This window comes from Centroberyx gerrardi, chromosome 12 (genome assembly GCF_048128805.1).
Source record: "Centroberyx gerrardi isolate f3 chromosome 12, fCenGer3.hap1.cur.20231027, whole genome shotgun sequence".
In the NCBI taxonomy this organism is placed as follows: Eukaryota; Metazoa; Chordata; class Actinopteri; order Beryciformes; family Berycidae; genus Centroberyx; species Centroberyx gerrardi.
This window is the reverse complement of record NC_136008.1, coordinates 23,467,833-23,488,144: the sequence shown is the minus strand read 5'-3', so window position 1 is coordinate 23,488,144 and position 20,312 is coordinate 23,467,833. Positions and strand designations below refer to the sequence as shown.

General features: G+C 43.0%; 2 protein-coding genes across 2 annotated transcripts in view; one reads left to right on the top strand and one right to left on the bottom strand.

The window, feature by feature from the left end:
* The window catches only part of LOC139921710 (dolichyl-diphosphooligosaccharide--protein glycosyltransferase subunit STT3B), a 59,955-nt gene extending 50,798 nt beyond the window's left edge, over positions 1 to 9,157 (top strand). The window contains exons 10-16 of the mRNA XM_071912017.2: positions 2,010 to 2,221; positions 3,214 to 3,401; positions 3,830 to 4,001; positions 4,737 to 4,910; positions 5,225 to 5,338; positions 5,492 to 5,701; positions 5,980 to 9,157. Coding sequence (XP_071768118.1) covers positions 2,010 to 2,221; positions 3,214 to 3,401; positions 3,830 to 4,001; positions 4,737 to 4,910; positions 5,225 to 5,338; positions 5,492 to 5,701; positions 5,980 to 6,060 — 1,151 coding nt within the window. The 3' untranslated portion in view covers positions 6,061 to 9,157. The remainder of the gene's footprint in view (positions 1 to 2,009; positions 2,222 to 3,213; positions 3,402 to 3,829; positions 4,002 to 4,736; positions 4,911 to 5,224; positions 5,339 to 5,491; positions 5,702 to 5,979) is intronic.
* Positions 9,158 to 12,818: 3,661 nt separating this feature from the next.
* The window catches only part of osbpl10b (oxysterol binding protein-like 10b), a 61,562-nt gene continuing 54,068 nt past the window's right edge, over positions 12,819 to 20,312 (bottom strand). Inside the window, exons 10-13 of the mRNA XM_071911996.2 lie at positions 19,156 to 19,342; positions 18,379 to 18,561; positions 14,011 to 14,164; positions 12,819 to 13,375 (exon numbers count right to left, since the gene is read on the bottom strand). Of these exons, the coding sequence (XP_071768097.2) occupies positions 13,331 to 13,375; positions 14,011 to 14,164; positions 18,379 to 18,561; positions 19,156 to 19,342 (569 nt within the window). The 3' untranslated portion in view covers positions 12,819 to 13,330. The remainder of the gene's footprint in view (positions 13,376 to 14,010; positions 14,165 to 18,378; positions 18,562 to 19,155; positions 19,343 to 20,312) is intronic.

Genomic DNA, 20,312 nt, shown 5'->3' with positions numbered 1-20,312 from the left:
GAATTGACGATGTTTCATTAAAACTTCTGTCTTAAGTATTAACACTGAACAAGCCCCTTACCCCGGGATCAAGGGTTCCCCGAATACTTTAACATATAAAGACAATGAAGACAAAATATTTTATACATTGGCTGTTGAGAAATGTATGTAGTAAATAATTCTTCTTAGCTCATGTATCATTAACAGGGTTATTAATATGCATGGTGATAATATTAAATCAAATCAAAATAGGACAGTCTCATCACTTTGGGACTCTTAAAATAGACAAATTTTTGTGGATGACCAAATTGGTTAAGACAGTGGTACAATGACCATCTCCCAAAACAGCCCTTGCTGGCATGTCTAAGCCTCCCCATGTAGAAACATAGCTGTTGTGGTAGAAAGGGCTGGAGGAACTGCCTGGGCAGCATGTTTTACATATGTAGTCCATATTTGTTCATAATGAATTCGTTCTTCGGCACACTTCACAAGGAATGATTTCCTTGTTGTGTCCATGCGGAGTGAGCTGTTACTGTGCTGTGTGGGCATTTGTCTATAACATATTCATCAGTGTGGTGGATGAAGGGGAATGCTTGTGCTTGTGCGTCCCATCTCTATTCTGCCCACACTGCTGAGCCAGTGTATGGCCCAGGCTCCCCTAAGCTCAGAGTGGATTATACAGACCCAGGGAAGGCTTCACTGCAGGCAGGACCGGCGTTACACACTCACGTTACACCCGCAAAGACAGTCCCATGTCCAATTACTGCTCTACCTTTCTCTGGATGTTCTTAACAATTCTCTGTGTGTTTGTCTCTTTCTTCTTCTCTATAGGTAACTCTCTCATGTTCCTTCCAGTGCGTTGTCTTTCTCTCGCTCTGTCTCGCTCCTATTATTTATCTCTCTTTTGCTCCATCTTCATCTCTGTGTGTCTTTCTCATTTTTAGGCCCTTGCACTCTGTTGCCGGTTCTCTCGCAGACGCTTTCTGTCTCGGAGTCTGTCTGTGTGTGTACTGCCTTTTATGAAAGCCGTTTGATTTGAATGTAAAATATACATGACTATTCCTGCTGTTTGCCAGTACAAAGTGCTGTCTTCTGCTGCCCTCTCTTGGCTCTCTATGCCATTAGCGCAGTGTGTTTTGCTGGAGTTGCTGACATTCTCTTTTTTGACATTCTCTCCCCACTGTTTCTCTTATTTGCTTGCTTTTCGCTCTTCCACTCCGTTTCTGTCCATCTTTATATCTTCCTCGCTCTCTCTTTGCCTCTCTCTACCTGTTACCTCCTAATCTCTCTTTCTCTGAGACACTTTGATCTGGATCCAGCCAGGAACGCTCCATGAATACAGCCACACATGCACAGATATATATATATTTGGTTAATGTCTCAATGTATACTGTACTTTCCTCTCTGCTGTTACGTTTTCTCTCTATGACCCCCTTTCCACCTGCCATTAAGATGAGTCCTGGGTGATCAGATTGTATTCAGATTGAACATAAACACATGAATTCCAGGTGTAAATGTACCCAAGATGCAATGAGGATTTGATCACCCAAACCACCTCTGGAGTTGGCCAGAGACTCATTCAGGCACATTAACAGCAAAGCGGGAAGGCGATGTGTCTCTAATATAACGCATAACTGCTTATAACAACTACGTAAAAGGAAATTAAATTCAGCTCACGAATTCAACCAGGAAATGCACACAAATCAAACAGCTTTGATAGTAGCATCCTTGTCAAAAACGGATTGGGGATGGGGGTAAAAGCGAAGGTGTTTACTGTCAATTTTAAGGATATAAATATTAGGAGAGGAAGTGATGTGCGCGGCTATCTGCGTTTTGGCGAGGCAAAGCGAAATCTGATTTTTAAAGTGCATACTGAAGATGCATTTTAATGTCGGGTGTAAATGTAATATTATGAAAAGTCTTATCTAGACAGTCCGGATACAAGACGTGTTAATGTCAGGTGTAAATGGCTTCTCTCTCTCCCCGCCTGTAGCCTCCTAATCTCTCTCTCTCTGCGTTTCCCCTGCCAGTGGCGTTGTATGCCATCAGCGCTGTGTACTTTGCCGGCGTGATGGTGCGTCTGATGCTGACCCTGACCCCGGTGGTGTGCATGCTGTCGGCGGTGGCCTTCTCCAGCGTCTTCGAGCACTACCTGGGCGACGACATGAAGAGGGAGAGCCCGCCCGCCGAGGACAGCAGCGACGAGGACGACCGGAAGAACTCCGGCAACCTTTACGACAAGGTCAGGGGTCGCCTGTGTGTGTGTGTGTGTGTGTGTGTGTGTGTGTCTGCATGGCTTTGTGTGTGTGTGTGTGGTGAGTCCTATGTCAACATTTTGTCATCTTCTTCATTAGTGCATCATGTGCGTTGTTTTACCTCCATGAAACTTCCAAATAATCCATACTAGTACTGTCTCTTTGTAGATGAATATTCATCTTGCAGTGGAAGAAATGATGCTTAAAGTTTCTTAGGCACCCAGTCGTAACAGTTTGCTGCAGACTGTCTCCTCCAGTGTTGGGCTCGTTAATCAAAAAAGTAATTTAATACTCATTTCTCATTTCAAAAGTAATGTTATTACTTTACAAATGACTCCCCAGGATCAGTAATTTGTTACACTAATTACATTACTTTTATGTTACAATGCATCTTCTCTTACCTTCAAAGATCAGGATAACTCCTCCTTCCTCGGGGAAACCAAATAGCCTTGATGTTTTTGTCATCCTTTTGCTGCTTTTTTTCAAAGTCGATGTAGTGGGAGTACATCCACTCAGAGAAAGTAAACTTTTCTTTTGGCGCGGTGTGTGCTCACATCAACTGAGAGGATGACAACTAGTTCAAAAGAAAACGAATAGGTGGATGGTGGTGGGATGAAGTTTTTGGATAACTTCAACCTGATTATTTAGAAGGGATGATAACTAATTTTTTGACTGGTAACTGTAATGTTACTACTTAAATTGAAATGGTAATTTTTTACTGGGGAAAGTAATAACATTACTGTAACGCCTCACTGAGTAATACACCCAAACTGGTCTCATCAAAGTCTGTGTTGAACGTGTTGCCATGAAAGTCCGTCTCTGCCTTGATGGAGAATTCTCTCAATAAAGACAATTAAGAGTTTTCTAGCATAGTGACTGGTTATATTTATAGGTTGTCTGTATCCTTATTGTTTCAGTGTGTGTTTTTTTGTTTACACACTGTGTCCTGTGTGTGGGTGCTGTCCTCTGCCCCCTGCAGGCTGGTAAGGTGCGTAAACATGTATCGGAGCAGGAGAAGGCAGAGGAGGGACTGGGGCCCAACATCAAGTCTATAGTCACCATGCTGATGTTGATGCTGCTCATGATGTTTGCCGTCCACTGTACCTGGGTCACCAGCAACGCCTACTCCAGCCCTAGTGTAGTGCTGGCATCGTACAACCATGACGGGTAAGAATAATACAATATCACATACACACACACACACACATATTGTCAATATATTCTAGGGTTAGGGTTCAACCGATAGGGAGTTTTGAAGGCCAGTACCAATACCAATATGTTTGGATTGAAGCTGCCGATAGCCAGTTTTCAGTATCTTTCAATTTGACCATAGAGTGGAAAACATAGAGATATCTCTATGGTGGAAAAGCCTCTGATACAGCATTTGGAGCATCGAAATACTCCAGTGTGGAGGCTCATACGGATATAAACACACAGACACACACACACACACACACACACACACACACACACACACACACCCCTCCACTGCCAGTGTGGAGAACAACCAACCAGTGGTGGATGAGGGTATGCATACGTGTGTGTGCAGAGTAATCCACCAATTCAGTTTCTTAACGTCTCCCTCCCCCAACCAGCTCCCGTAACATCCTGGATGACTTCAGGGAGGCGTACTACTGGCTGAGACAGAACACAGACGAGCACGCCAGGGTCATGTCCTGGTGGGACTACGGCTACCAGATAGCAGGCATGGCTAACAGGACCACGCTAGTAGACAACAACACGTGGAACAACAGTCATATAGCGCTGGTGAGAACTGCTATACATTCAACAGTGTGAATTGCACTTGATTTTAGGAGTGTTTCAGGAGATTTTCCTGTTTTTCTTTTTCTGATAATGCAGTGATGAAAACCATATTCTGCGTAACAATGTTTACTTAATAGCGTTTCACTCTACTGCATCAAATCTGAAAGAAAAAGAGAGCTGCAGACTGTTTCCCAAAAGCACCTTAGTGCAAAGATTATCTTAGATCCACTCTAAGCCAATAGACGAAGATGGGAATAAGATGATGACAAATACATAAAGGAAAAAAAGAGCTGGCAGGACAGGCATTGTTACAATATAGACATAATCTTGCCATAGACCTCCATGGAAATCTGTGTTAATGTTATAACCATAGCCTTGAGCAGCAAGAGTTGTTTGTTTCTTTTTTCTTTACACTTTTTTTGACCTCTGTACTCTAATGGTTCCATACTATAACAGCTCCTAGTGGACTTTTTCAGCAGTGATGTAGGACAGTTAGTTTTGAATTGTGGCCTTAGTCTATAGCACCACCAAGTGGACATAAGTTATACAGCCACGCTGCACCTCTACACCTGTAGAGAGAACCTGAGATCTCAAAAATACATTGACATTCTTGTATGTCTTGTAGTTTTAGTTGTTGTTTAGTTTTATTCTGCTGCACATGTAGAGTCCTTTATGGGCACTTAAGTTCTACTGAATTGAGATTTATCGTCAAATCTGTATCTTTCTGTTTTCCCTCAGGTGGGCAAGGCCATGTCATCTAATGAGAGTGCAGCCTATGAAATCATGAGGTCACTGGATGTCGACTACGTCCTGATCATCTTCGGAGGTGTGATTGGCTACTCAGGCGATGACATCAACAAGTTCCTGTGGATGGTGCGCATCGCAGAAGGGGAGCACCCCAAGGACATCAGGGTGAGAGATGTCATGCACGTTTAAGTCACTTTATCGAATAATGATGTTTTCCTCAAAGAGAAAACACACGCTGCACATTTGATGAAGGTGACCATCTAACGCTTGTTAAATATTGACTTCAGAGATTGCTGCCTGCAAAGTGAAATTCATATTAATGTTTGATGTGCTCTCTGAGCTCTGCTGGGGGAAAAAGTGCCTGCAGTTGAGTGGGCTTTAAGTGGTGTAGCTGCAAAACAAAATGAAATCGTTGATCAAAATGTGTCAGTTCGCTCATTTCTCCACCATCTGTCTTTCTTCTTCATCCCTCCCCACAGGAAAGCGACTACTTTACCCCCCAGGGAGAGTTCAGAGTGGATAAAGCCGGCTCCCCCACCCTACTCAACTGCCTTATGTACAAAATGTCTTACTACCGTTTTGGAGAGATGCAGGTATGTCTTTTATTATTTATAATATTGCTGAAAATGTACACTTTTTATTTGATTACAAAGAACTCATGGTGATGACCTCAAAGGAGTAGTTTCAAATCCACAAACAGGACCTAGTTTCCTAACACGTTCCCCTTTTCCTTAATTTCCATCAAGTTGGACTTCCGGACGCCGCCGGGTTTCGACCGGACACGCAACGCCGAGATCGGCAACAAGGACATAAAGCTGAAGCACCTGGAGGAAGCCTTCACTTCAGAGCACTGGTTGGTCAGGATCTACAAGGTCAAGAAGCTGGAGAACAGAGACCGTGTGGAGCACAAGCTCCGAACCACCGACTCCACCAAGCAGAAGTACACCTCCAAAAAGGTAAGACTAGTCTAACTTGGCTCTGTGGTTGAGACACTTTCAATGTCATCGCTTGCAAAGGATTCCTTTGGTGTAAGAGCCTTTTTAGAATGGAAACACACCATCTGGACACAAGGATTTCTACTGTCTTTAGTCTTGCTTTAGACATAACTGAAAATGTTTGATCAAATTATATAACGGCTTCATTGGCCCTCTGAAACTGAAGTGTCTAGTGAGGAGTGCCAAAGTATGGCTTGACTTCCATTTGACCGCCTCTTTGGTTCTTCTTTCCTCCCCAGACTGCCAAGAGGAAGCGTGGATACATCAAGAACAAGCTTGCCTTCAAGAAAGGCAAGAAACTGACCAAGAAATCTTTATAGAACGTCCTTCACCGACAGAGGCACAGGACGAGAGGGAGGAAAAATCTTACGTAAAATAAAAAACTTTCAACAACAACAACAACAACGACGACAACAAACAGCAAAGTTAATCCACCAATCAAGATGAGTAAAGACCACCAGAGGTTCTCCGGACCCTTGTCACCCCGAGCGTCCTCGGCTGGAGGTCCAGGTCGGAAATTCCACCATCACCTAGGAAAAAGGGGGAGGTCGCATTGAACCCCGGCTGACCTTTGACCCGATAAGGAGGGGTCGAGGGGTAGGAGGGGAGATGTCGGCTAGTCCGAGATCCTCCCAGCGTTGGTTTTAACCTGAGGAACTTTGACCTTTTGACTCGCATTTCTTTTTGTACTTGAACGTGCCGGTGAGTGATTTGAGGCAGAGAGCAAGAGGAGGAGAGAGAGAGATTACTTGTCCTTACACCAGGGACTCAGTTCAGGAATGCTCCATGTATTGCACTGTTCAGATAGAAATAAGACCCTGTAGCGCAGTCTACATAAGATGGTATACTACTGTTGTACCAACTCCCAAATTCATCGCCTAAACCCTGCTCCTGTTGAAATTGAGGAAATGACATATATCTAGGTGAAGGGTGATCTTAATGGGGCTGAAGGGGGATGCTATTTCCCTTGTTGGCATTCCTTATTAAATTCTCCCACTTCATAAATGTCCATTTTGGTGGAAAAGGAGAGGAAAACCTGCAATTTACTTGCCTACCATCCCACTTGTTAAATTTTTATCGACGGCCATCTGGCTCCAAGTAATATGCAAGTAAATCCAGCCCACTTGTTAGATTACAACTTTAAGCTATTACCACACCTTTAACATCTATCAGGCCGGGTTCCCAAAACCATCAGAGCACTAAGTATCACAAATTCAGAGTCAACAAAGCTGAGTTGGTGCTCAGATGCTTTTGGAAAGTCCAGCCCTGATGTTTGTTTTTTCTTTCAAATTCACCATGGGGGAAAAAGATGTCACTTCCATATACATTCTCCCCAGGATTTATTATCAACAGGAGGGATGCATGTACAGATTTGTGCTAACAAGGAGAAGTCGCCCCCCTTCATCCACCTCTTATTGCTGGGCTTACAGGTTAATTTAGGACCAGACCAGGTCTATTCAACTGTGAGTGTGATATTCCTATCTGTATCGTTCGTACATTGTTGAACCACACTGGACACACTGGACACGACTCACAACAGCGCAGGCCTGCGTCTCCCAAAAGCTTTTTAGCGCTAAGATCATCTCTGTTCAGTTTCAAGTCAGTAGGAATAAGATAACTTTATGTTTCAGCTGCTTTGGGGAAACCAAGTCAAGAACCAAGGTCTATGAATTATGGTTAAGGTTGTGATGTGTGAAAGTTGACAAATCCTCGACCGACATGGGACCAGCGTCGCACAGGGCTAATGTGCCGTATTTATCCAAAAACATTTCTTGTCCCGTTGTTTGTCCCACGGTCGCCCACACGCACACATTGATCAGAAGAATATGTTGCTCACACAGTCCAACATAATCCATTTCAATCTGTACACAACACCATAGCACGGAATTCACATCAGTCAAGCTATAGGAAATGGGACACAGCGTCCCCAAGGCTTTTCATGCAGTTTGTATTTCTGGGTTTAAGGGGGAGAAATTGTTACCTTTTAAATAAGAGCAAGGAGGGAGTAATGTTTAGATGAGAGGCGGTGGAATCCATGTGTTTGTTTTAAGAGCTGATTCAAGGGTTTATAATCATCACTTAAATTTCAGTTGTGTGACTTGTGTGGAGCTGCAGCCTCACTGAACCGCCGGGTTTGACTGAAGTTAAATTGAACTGAGTTAGACTGGGCGCCACTGGATGCGCGTGTGACTGCAAATCATCTGGGAGCCGCTACCACTCAAAACTGGTCGGGGCCCAAGTACTTGCTGTGCTTTTTGCTGGCGGTGCGTAGCGTATGCTTTGGGGACGCTCCACACGTCTGTCTCTGTTGCCACGCGGTTATTGAAACCCCATTTGAAGTGCAGCGCTCATTTGCTTGAGTTGAATTGCTTTTAGCTTTCAGGGCCCGGGGTGCCGAGCGCTAAAAACACTTCCAGCTCTCCTCCGTTTGTTGGAAATGCACAAAAGCACATTCTTTCCTTTTGAAAACAGCGAAGGGGGGGGAAACTATGCTACGCTGTAACGATCAGTTTGGTGAACACGCAGCTGTCGAGTCCCTCCACTGAACCTGCTGTCATTCTGTCCAGTGTCAGTCAGTCAAAATCTGAGGCCCGCTTCCCTTTTAATGTCCCGTCGAGGGTCTCGGTGCACTTTGTAGACACCAGACTGCCTCTCTCTCTCTCTTTAAAGGTACAGTAACACGGATCAAACACTGCTCTGGTCCCACCGCTTATTCCCCGATGAGTTTAGACATTGTTCTGCACTTTTTTCAGTTGTCTGCCTCTTCTTTTCCAAGCTGAAGGAAGGGGGCATGCGCTTTCAGAGGGCTTCAAGCAATGTTACACTCAAATCAATATTTGTCAGATGCTGTCATGCCTCCAGTGTTTCTCTCTTACTAGATGACATCTCACTCATTTTTTTTTAAGTTGATGCCTGTATCTGTAGTCATGCAACCAGTGGCATACAAGTGAACTTCTTACTACGTGTCTGATGCATTATGATTTTGGAGTGTAATTTGTTTCCCAACGTAAACCTGCCTATCATTTTATCCCCCTTTTTCAGCTTGTTCTCTGAAATATAACTTTACATATCCAACCTGTGTGAGCCGGCTTTTGATTCTGTCGTGTGAGGTTTTTTGTCAAAAGAATGCAACCATAACCAAGTCCAGGCGGAGAGGATCGTATTGGCCTTAACAGCTAAACCACCAGAAAAAACCATATCGTTTTCCGGAGCTCAACTGAGACTGTCTGTGAGTGTATTTATTACATGAACGATGGAGGCTGCGACGACTAAAGCAAGCGTGGCGTCCTATCATGAAATGCAAGGATTTTATTTCGTTTTGATTTTCTAAGTCAAGGTTTCTTCCATCAATTGTAATGATCTGGATGCTGGTGTGAGAATGAAACATGCCTTTTTGAATAAAGAGGTTGAAATAACGTTTTTGCTTCTTGTCAGTTCTTCAGATTATACGCAGGATGCATGTGCTTTATCGTATCTACTGCATTTTTTTCTCATAACTGCACTGCACATATGCAAAATATATCCGTCACACCCAGCTTTAAATCGGAGTTCCTTCTTGGTTCATCTTTTGCACGCACATCTTTCACACTTGACTATTTATGGAAGTTCTTGTTGGATCCTTGATATTAAGGTTCTTGATCTACCAATTGCTCCTAGCCATAAGTGCAATTAAATGTATCTCAATTTATTTTGAAGTATGCCTATTAATTTAGTGTGACCCATGACATCTGTCCAAAGATCACTCCACTTTCTCAGGAAACTCATTTGCATTGGCTTCGTTTTAAGTCCAAACCAAGGAACTCTTTGAGTTGTTTCAGTAATGATGCTTCTAAATTTGAAAACCAATACCATATTCAAATGATCACAGATGTCCCCACTTAAACAGATCAATATACCACACTCCTCAATCTCAAATCAACTTTCACAAATGTTAAGTGTAACTTCTCTTTGCCTCAAGGTATCTTCATTTCTCTGAGCATCTTCCATCCATCGCATCGATAGCAGAAATATATTGTAAGTTGAATGCAAGTGAATTTATTTACATTATGGCAAGATGGTAAAGCTTTGATTGTAACGTTACTTGGATTGGAATGCTGGAAAACTCTGATCTTTCTTTTCCAGCCGAACCGTTCAGAAACCCATCACCATAATCAGTCTTGTGCTGAATTGCTTGACCTAAGTTTGACCTAAGATTCGAGTCACATTGCCACTCAAGCACCAAACTAGAACTGACTGACACTATTCTCAGTAGTTAACCCTTGAAATGTCTCCATCTTAACATTCTGTAGACTCTGAGATCTTGCCCTTCTCCCACTGCAACAACAAGGAAACTGAATGAAATGACCTCGGTCACAGTTCTGAGGCAATAGGCAAAAGGCAAAACATTAGCACAGTCTATAAAGTGGATGGATGGAGAAATGTGAGGAAGAAAGTGTTGAAAATGTTTTCAGCCTGTTTGTCCCTGTAGTTCAGTGCTAGAGGGCAGCGATGTGACTGTGGCCTGCAGCAGTTATCATCCTGGCAGTGGTGATTTCTTCACTCAGATGCCCTTGCTGACATCGGACACTGCAGGACATTATATTACCCACATCAAGTTCACTCACATAAAGCCCTGACTGTCAGACAGGACAGGACAGGACAGGAGAGGTTCTGTCTGGTGGAGATGAAAAGCAGTAAAGGTCAGAACAGAGGTCATTGTAATCAGTTGTGTTCCTACTTTGGACCGCAATACATAAAGCTATTCACACACTTCATTTGAGCCTATTGTTCCTGTTTACTACTACTATTAAATAATAATAAATAGTCATTTTTCTGACTTCTTTGTTGTTGCCTCAGCTTCTCGTCCTCCTCACTTAGCGATGGTGCTGCTTCATTCTGTTCAGCAGATGGCAGCACACACACACACACTGTAGAGCAGCTGGGTGCAGAAGCAATGTTCTGTAGATTGCTCTCCTATGTGTATAGAAGCATGTGCAGTAGTACCTTCCAGATCAAACTTTATTACAGTATATCGATCTATGTTTACACTATCAGAAAAAAGACAGGAGGCCACTGTGTGATCGTCACAACGGATCTTTATTTTAAACAAATACAGATCTTGTTAAATCCCCCACCCCCTCCCCTGCCCCAGTATCTGGAGACTACCTTCTACAGTCAAGTGTTGCATAGGTTTGTTCTCTATACGGCCGGGTGAACGGGACAAGGTGTTTGGTTGTTTATTTGGTTGGTCAAAGCTCCATGGTGACGCTGCGGTGCTGCCCACTAGAAACATTCACATTGCAAATTAACTGAAATGTAAAAAGAACCATTTTCCAAATCACCTTAGCACTAAAACTGTCTCTACCACTGATTCAGAATAGAGAAAAAAGATGTTTTCAATGTGGAGATGATTTTAGGAGGCCAGCTACTTACATATTGAGATGGTCCATAAAAAAGAGAAGGGTGACTTTAATCAAGTACGCTAACAACATTTCCCAGTCTGAGACTCCCATAAGCACCTGACTATTGTAATCCAATGGACAAAGATAATATTCCTGCTGAGATAGTTCACACCTCACTCACACAGTGTCTACAAAGTGTACTACAGTGCTTATCAGTTTTACATAAGGCAAACACACACACACACACACACACCTGTCATTCATTCACATATAAACCATGACTTATGATCCATCTGGTGAAGATGCAGGTGTTCGACATACTAGACTTTGTAATGTTATAAGGTCATGGAAGGTCAAAACACCTTGATGTATCATTGGCTGCTTTATTTTATGAAACCACGGAGTCAACTAGCAGATTGGAGTTTTAGTTTTACAAACATTTCTTGGAGGCAGAGCAGAGCTGGAGGCAGAAATAATCTCATTGGTTGAGTTAAATCTCAGTGGGCGGAGCCAAATGACCACAGATTACCAACTCTCTTACCCTTTGCTGTTTTCAATGGGCTTCAGTACTTAGCCAGAAAAACTGTGGTTCTCCACCCATTGAGATTTACTGCGACCAATGAGATTACTTCAGCCTCCTTGGAATATTTGTACAACTAAAACTCTAATCTGCAGTCTACTAACTAGTCCAAGAGAAGCTTTTATTTGTAATAGTGGCTTAGTGGTAGTTGAGGTGTGTATAATTCTTTGAGGGAGGTAAACTGTGATGCCAGCACCTTATCTTATATGATTTAAATGGTAATTAGACTGATGAATGTAAAAGATGAATGTAAGATATATCCCCCGAGAAAGAAATGGATAAGACATTACACCTCTTCCTCTGTCTGATTAAAACTGTTGATTGGAGAGACGAGAACAGAGTCTCTCCATAAGTAAGTAAATTATATAAGCTGTTGTTTATCCAAACTGCTTCCTGTTTGTGTCTGTGTCATCTGAGGATTTCACCCTGTCTGCTGGGATCTGGACATCCTGGATGCTATAATGACTGACAACATGCTGAAGTGTGGGTGAAGACCTCACTGCATCCAGGCTGCTGTGGATGAAATCAGCATGTTGATTCTCTGCTGTGTGTCCCAATGTGCTTTCTTGTATCTACAGTACAGGCAAGTATCTATTTAACCTTAATCCTAAGGCTAATGTTTCTCAAAATGTGGGATCAAACTGTAACAGAGGAGGAGAGGGAGATTTACCGCTTTAAAAATGAATGTTCCACTGACCAAAAATCACAGATTCTCATGGCGTGGGCATGGTTTAAATAGTTTAAGAGTAACGGTTCACTGGAGGTTTTCACTGGGTGGAGGTGGGATGAATTATATCAGTGAAAGCGAACCTTAACCTGATAAATGTATGTAGCTCAAGGATAGAGCTTTTACCCCACATGAATATAAAGGAAGAGTTCAGGTAGAATATCATTCCCCCCCCCCCCCCCAAAAAAAAAGCTTCTCCCTCGCATTAAGTTTTAATGAGCTCCATTACTGAGAGCGGGCTCGCGGCTCCCACCCAAAATGAAATCTACATTCTACATCGCTCTCTATGTGTTCCATGTAATGCGCGCAGGGCAGGGCTGTTTTTCAAAGTGGCTAAATACAGTAGATCACCCCTTCATTCACTCTTACAAACACACATAAAAACACACACACAGTGCACACTCTTTATACATTGCTGTTTACACTCTAAATTATACAGTGGATTGTGCAAAAAACTCCTGTGACCAACGCCGCTGTTCGGTACATTGTGCAAACAACTAAAAAGTGGGAGGGGCAGTAGTATGTGTACATGTTCTTCTGGTATTTGGATCTACTGGATAGAAAAAAAAACAATAACTGTCCCATTATATTCAGTCTAACTCTACTTGTGTCCCATCTGAATAATCTCCAAAATGGCCGCGCTTGTGTAAATCCTCGGCTCACCGAGGGGGGAGCGGACGCGTTTCTGATTGGACGCCGGGACGCAATGAGCTCGCCGCTCGCTCGTCCGTTTCCCTCCTGTTCGTCTTTGGCACCTCTCGCAGAAAAGTCTCAATCTGTCTGTTTTCACCTCCTCCTCTCTTCCTCTTCTTCTTCTCTTCTTCCGACGGCCGGATGGCCCTCTGCTCCGATCGGCCCCGGCTGCCCTCGGGGGGACGGACAGCTGCACGCGAGGCTCCTGGTCAGTGGGTTTTCCACAGGGGGTTGTGGTACACCCAGCCCTCACCCTACACACACACACACACACACACACACACAAAGGATAGAGAGTCAAAAATGGTTCACTTCCTCAGTTTCATTCTGCACTGCTGGCAGCATATCAAAGCTTAAATAAAAGCCTTACTAAAATGTCCCCAGTCAGTCTGAGGCTGAAGTTGCTGACCAGGGATCAGCTTACCTGCTCTGTTCCCCGACCCAAATGATTAGTGAAGGAAGGAACATCAGCATATCTGGGCCAAACCTCTCCATGGACCTCACAAGATTTGATGTGCATGTGGTAGCACTTTACTTGAAGTTGTGCTCATAAGGCATTAAAAGGCATCATAAGCACATTGTAAGTGCATTGCAAGTGCATGATAATTATTAGAATCAGAGTTTGGGGCTTGGATACATAATGTGGCTGTATGGTCAATGACATGATATTGAACTGAGTGTGATTTTCTGCTGTTTTCTGATGACTATACTTTAAGAAAAGTGTGTCTATATTTCTAATGGGCGTCTAATCTGCTTCCACTTCAAGTAAAGTGTTTCCATGCATTCTTATTTACTCATTCATTCACTTTTTAACTCTTGACCATTTGAAATCCCTCTGAGAAAGTGAACGTCGCTGCTGTGTCCTCCTCCTCCTCCTCCTCCTCCTCACCTCCTTGATAAAATATTTGGGTTTCCACGGTGTCTTGGTGGCGGCTCTCTGTTTGCCCTCGCTGCGCTGCCGCTCCTCCAGACGGTGTTTGTGTTCCGTGGCGGCGTCCATGTTTCCTGCCTTCAGCGACGCCGTCACATGCTGCCAAAGACGCCTGGACACAGGGAAAACATGACAAGAATGTTGTTCTAATTATACTTGGGGAACAGGGAAAACATAGCACAGCTCTTATCACATAGTTTAAGGATCCCATCATGAGCAAACTGTTTCTTAACCCATGTGCTCAGTATATTCTGGGGTAGATGTCCCAAAAATTCATACAAACAGCTGGATCTATACGCTCAATCAACCACACACACACACTAAGGCACACATATAGACATAGATAAACATATAGACATATATACATAGAGAGATAGTAAATGAGTCCAGTCCCTAGTCCCCATTCACACATCTTACCAGGTCCAGCAAGCAGTGAGACGCTCCTCAGAACGGCTTTAATAGCTGCAACCTGCCCTCACCTGACCCACAATGCACCAGGCAGAGCTCTGCACTGCACAACACACGGGCCACCTCTCCTCTGACTCCAGTCTCTCAACCTCAGCACCCATTAAGGAATACTTCTCTCTTCAGTGACATTTAAAACAAGGTAATTCATGGGACAGGCTCCCCCCCCTGGCAAATGAATTGCCTCATGGGGGATATTAAGGTGATGATACATGGGAACCTTTTTGTGGAAATGGAGACAAGCCTTCAGCAGAGATGGTGACAAAATCCATGTGGATAACATAGTGGGCTACAAGAAACTGAAGTAGTACTTAAGTAAATAATTTTAAAAGTAGAATTAAAAAAACACATTTAGTCAAAAAACTTCCAATCTATTTTCCTCTAAATGTTGTCCAAGAATTCAAATTGTATCCATTAATATTCTATTACACATGATTGACAAGCGCTTGACTGTACAGACTATCTCCCAGCTCCGTGTGTGTGTGTGTGTGTGTGTGTGTGTGTGTGTGTGTGTGTGTGACCGACTGCATCAAAGTCTCCCTCTGTCATACGACAAAGAAGACATCATGGAGCTGCTCTGCTGGTTCATATTTCTTTCCACTCTATTTCATGATTCACATCACTGTATGAAAAATGGCATCAAACCAGTCTGAGGCTGATATTGAGGCTGACAGCGCTGTCAAGAGACTGTCCAATCACAGTTTCTTACTCCTGATAGTGTCTTTTATGGGTGTATATCTTTCGACAGCAAAAGCATTGATGATCTTGTGGAAGCTGAAGCTGAAACATGTAACGCCTCCTTCCTCTGTCACTAGGCCGGGTTTCTCATCACGTGTAACATGTTTCCAAACAGCCTCCATCTTCACGTCACACACGTGCACGTTCTCCTCCTTATTACATAAAAATTGCATGACTTATGGAGCAGCTGAACACCTAATTACCATCCAGCACATGGGAAGGAGACGGAGGAGCGAGACCTGAGGGCCTGGTATGAGAGGAGAGGAGAGAAGAGAAGAGGAGAGGAGAGGAGAGGAGAGAGAAAACGTCCTGGCCCTCCTAAACAAAGCCACAGCCATGTGAAACTGTGCGTAACTTCAGCATACGAGTTATGATCCACATCATAATCTTGAAAGCCACTTCAAACAGTGGCAAACATGAAAGTGAAGAAAACACACACAGGCACACAGGAAGGATAGAGGGAGGAGATGGAGGATGGAGGGAGGAGAGGGACCTGAGTGTGTGTGTGTGTGTGTGTGTGTGAAGAGTCCAGATGGGAGAGTGAAGGAGGCAGGTGCACCAACATCATGTCATGGTGCAGGTGATAATTACTTCATCATAACTTGGAGTCGACTTAATTACATTGCGCATCATCCTGTCCTATCGCTGCCTGTGTATAGAATATAGAATTCCCTCCCAACCTCAGTCTCACAGTTAAGTGATGAGAACATAGACACCAAAATCATCCATGTGTCCCTGGTAGATCACTGGCTCTGCTGCTTCATGCTAACACTTTAACATACACTATGTTGAGTGATAGTAGGCGACTAGCATTATCTCAAAAGTGAGAATATACGAAGTTGTAGCAGCTCCAAAGCTAAATAGTAAGTCATTTTAAATGATATGCAGCTAAGTCTGGCAGTTTTGTATGGGAGATTGGTACATTTACACAACATATGATACACAAAAATAAAATACTGTTATGAACAACCAGGGCTACATCAGCTATACTGTGTTAATAATATTGATTTAATGAATCTACAGGCCATATAGTAAAAACCACAAATGATTTATGAAAAAGTTTCTTATATTGTTTCAGTTTCTTCTGCATTATCCTTTAGATAATGCTAGTCTCCTACAATTGCCCACAGTCACACATAGTGTAGCTAAAGTGTTAGCATGGAGCACCAGAGTGAATGATCTACCAGGGACACATGGATGATTTTGATGTTGGGGTTAGTTGACCAACAGACCAATCTGCCCAAAACTTGTATTCCTCTAAAAATAATATTCAATATTCAAAGGAAAGGTCATAATGTCTAACCAAAAATAAGCGTTTCCGAACCAGGTCCTCTACAGAAAGCTTGACATTTCACATTTCTGCGTGTGTGTGACTGTTAATTAACCATCAGATCAAATTAAGGTCGGTCAGTCAGTCAGACCGCTGTGAAAAATCTCTCTCTCTCCCTCTCTCTCTCACACACACACACACACACACACACACAGGCAGGGGAGTGTCCCCCTCTCAGAGAAGTGTGTCAGATTACTAAAGCTAGCTATCTAGCTCCACCCCGCACTGCGCTCTCATCCTCTCTGACAGTCCGTCTGAGGAATTAAGCACAGCCAGATCTTTCCCAGACATCCAGAGGACACACAGGCTCAAAAGTTAAGTTAGAGCTCTGTCACAAATGTGATGTTTGCTTTATGAGAGTGAATGCTATGTTGTATTATTCACTTTCTGTTACGAGACAGGTGAGTGACAATATACTATTCTATGGGCTACAGTGTCCTATCCTGTCGTATCCTATCCTTTTTATTACATTACATTCAATTTTATCCAGAGTCACAGGGGGCTGGAGCCTATCCCAGCATGCATTGGGTAGAAGGCAGAGAAAAACCCTGGAATATATATTGCCAGTCCCTCATATGGCTAACACACACCTTTGGGTCATTTAGGCTCCAATCCACCTGTTTTGTGTTTGGACTGTGGGAAGAAACCCATGTGAACAAGCTGCACACAGAAAGGCCGGGTCCTTCTCACTATGAGGCGACAGTGTTAACACTGAGCCAGACTACAATTAATATGCCACACATTACATCTAATTGACTTGATCATAGTTAATGAAGTCATTCTCTACTTCCACTTCTTCATTGTGCTAAAAGCCATCCGAAGAGCTGTTGATCACTCTGCACTTGAGTAAGTGCTATTAAGCGCAACTTAATAGCTTTTTACATCCACGCACAAAGGCACGCCGGCACGTGCTCGCATACACACAGATCTTTGTAAAGGCGGTTAATACGGCCTGAAGATATTTGCTGGCAGGGCTGATCTGCTGGGGCTACTATGTTAATCCCTGGTAAGAGGCTTGTCTCTGTCAGGAAACCTGTTTCACTTACATCAGTCCTATAAACCTCTAACCTCTGCTTTCCCTCTGCCTGCTGGATCTGAGACTGAGGGTCGACTGTTTCACCTCAACACCTCAGAATCAGCTGCAATGGCTGCTTGACAAAAAGATGATGATAACATATAAATCAGCCAAAAACTATTCTTCTTTTCAAAAAGCAGAGTACGTTTGAATATTTTAATGTCTATAAGCTATAAGAGGGTGATAGAACACTAAACAGAGAGGATTATAGCACATCAAATAGAGACTGAAACATCAGAATGCAATTAATTTTAATCCACTCTGCAAAAGATAATAAGCACTGGTGATCAGATAGGTGACAATTCTCACGGAATATGTATCAGTCATCTTCCCTTATTCATGGCTTCACTTTTTTTTAATACTTTTTATGGCATTTCTGAATTTAGACAAAGTCAAATAGTCAAATTTGCACCCTCAAGAGCATGAGGTCATGATTTGACGCTTCTTTCTCATCAATATTAATCAATATCTGCAAATACATGCTCTACTCCGTACAACTCAACAGTGTGTTCAACAAAGGATTTAAGTTTTCTTAAGTCCTGGATGTCTTTTTTTTTTTTACTTTTTGATGTTTTTTTCAAATAGTGGATTTCCCATTTTGTAAAAAAAACACTCTTCATTGCCACTTATTTAGCCAGACTGCCTTTCACCCTTGTGTCAAAGCTGAGTAATAGACAGAAACCGAAAGCCAGTCCATGATTGACTTGAATCCACTCACCGTGACTCGTACTGGCCCTGCTTCTCCAGGGGCCGGATCTTCTTCTTGATGATTGGCAGTTTGGAGGTGTCAATCACCTTGGTCTCCCCGCTGCTGTAGGTGAACTCCAGCGTCCCGTTCCACTCACCCTGGGCCTTGCACACGATGGCTCCGGTCTGGTTGTGCTTCACCTCTGCTGTGACTCTGTTAGAGATCAGCATCACTTTCATAAGATTGTTTGAATGTATTTCCTCTTTAGTAGATGGCATTCAACAGAGTGACGGAAACATGAGAAAAGCAAAGCCAGAGAGCGATATGCAACACAAGTTGTGAGCCACATTTACACCCATGTTTTTTTTAGTTTATTTAAAGGTGTTACATGTAGCATTTCAACAGGTCATTACCACATTCATTTTCAGACATTAGCATAATTATTGTGAATAAATGAGACCATCGCAGAGAAGATTGGCAGGCCTATGCTGGATGTTACATTGTGTACCAATGTCGTCTCAAACATGGTCTCATTTGTTTACAGTAATAATGCCAGGGTATCACAATTAATATAAAATAAAAAAAACACATTAAAGAGAGGACAAAGTAAGTCAGTGCTACAAAACACCACACTCCAGTTGCGGTGACATTCTACAGGCATGTATTTTGTTCCGCTGAGACACTCGGAAGCCCTCGGGCATCAACATGCAGTTCATAAATTCATAATGTGATGAAGTCATATAGACATTATTAGATCCAATACATTTGCATAGATACACACACACACACACACACACACACACCCACCTGTGTACTTTCCCCCCATAGAAGGGCTTGGTGTGGAAGGTGACGGTGGCGGAGTAGCCGCTCTTGGCACAGCTGATGGTGACCTTTCCCCCCAGCTCCACCCAGGGCACGGTGAGGATGGAGCGGGCGTAGGCACAGGGCAGCGTGAACACATACTCCTCATCGTGCTCCAACAGGTACAGCACACCTGGGACAGAGAGAGAGAGAGAGAGGGCAGAGAGAGAGTGACTGTGACTGAAACGTAGATACTGGGTAGCCAGACAGAGAGAGATACAGAGAGAGAGACAGACTGTAACCAAAAGCACAGTCACAATGAGAGCCAGAGGTCAATAAGTGCACCGATTGAGCTGATACCAGAGCCAAACAAAGCCACATTACCCCTCTCTGTATTGGATTATCATCCTTTAATATGCTCTTTAGTAATCATATCATCCACTGGTACATCTACATGGTAACTACTGCTGCAGAGATTAAATGGGCTTCGGGCCAGTTAATGTTTATGCTGTACATGGAGATTAAAAGCCTCCAGTTGGAATTAACCACTAAAATTCCTAATAAGTAAAATACAAACCACAACAAAATACAGCTTCTTATGCTTTGGAAGTGAGGTTACTGTACTGCTAACAGAATGAGACAAACCAGTGTTGTGCAATGAAAGGGGCTGACATCCCTCGTTAAAACATATTATAACCCCTTATTTTGAAAGAGAGAGAGGAAGTCAAAGAAAGAGAGAGAGGAAAAAAAACAGAAAAGCAAACAAATATGCATTCTGGCGAGGTAGGCTAACCTGAAGTTGAAACTACAGTTAGAATAAAGATGTGTATTACTTGCAAAGTAAAATGTTGCCTGTTCAGTGTAATCTTCCTTTGTGCCATAAACAACCAGCAGGTTTCCAGTGAAATCCGACCCGGTGGCTCACAATGTAAAATGCAGTGAAGAGGCCGGTAGAGGCTGCCAATCTTCTTAATGATGCTCTCATTTGTTTACAGTAATTATACTAATGTCTCAAAATGAATGTGGTGATGATTTACTGATGTTAAAATGCTACACATGCCACCCTTAAATGTGATCAAATCAAATACATCAAACACCTGTTACAAATGTGCAAATATACTGGGCCACAATTTCGATTCTGATTCTTGCTCTGACACTGACGT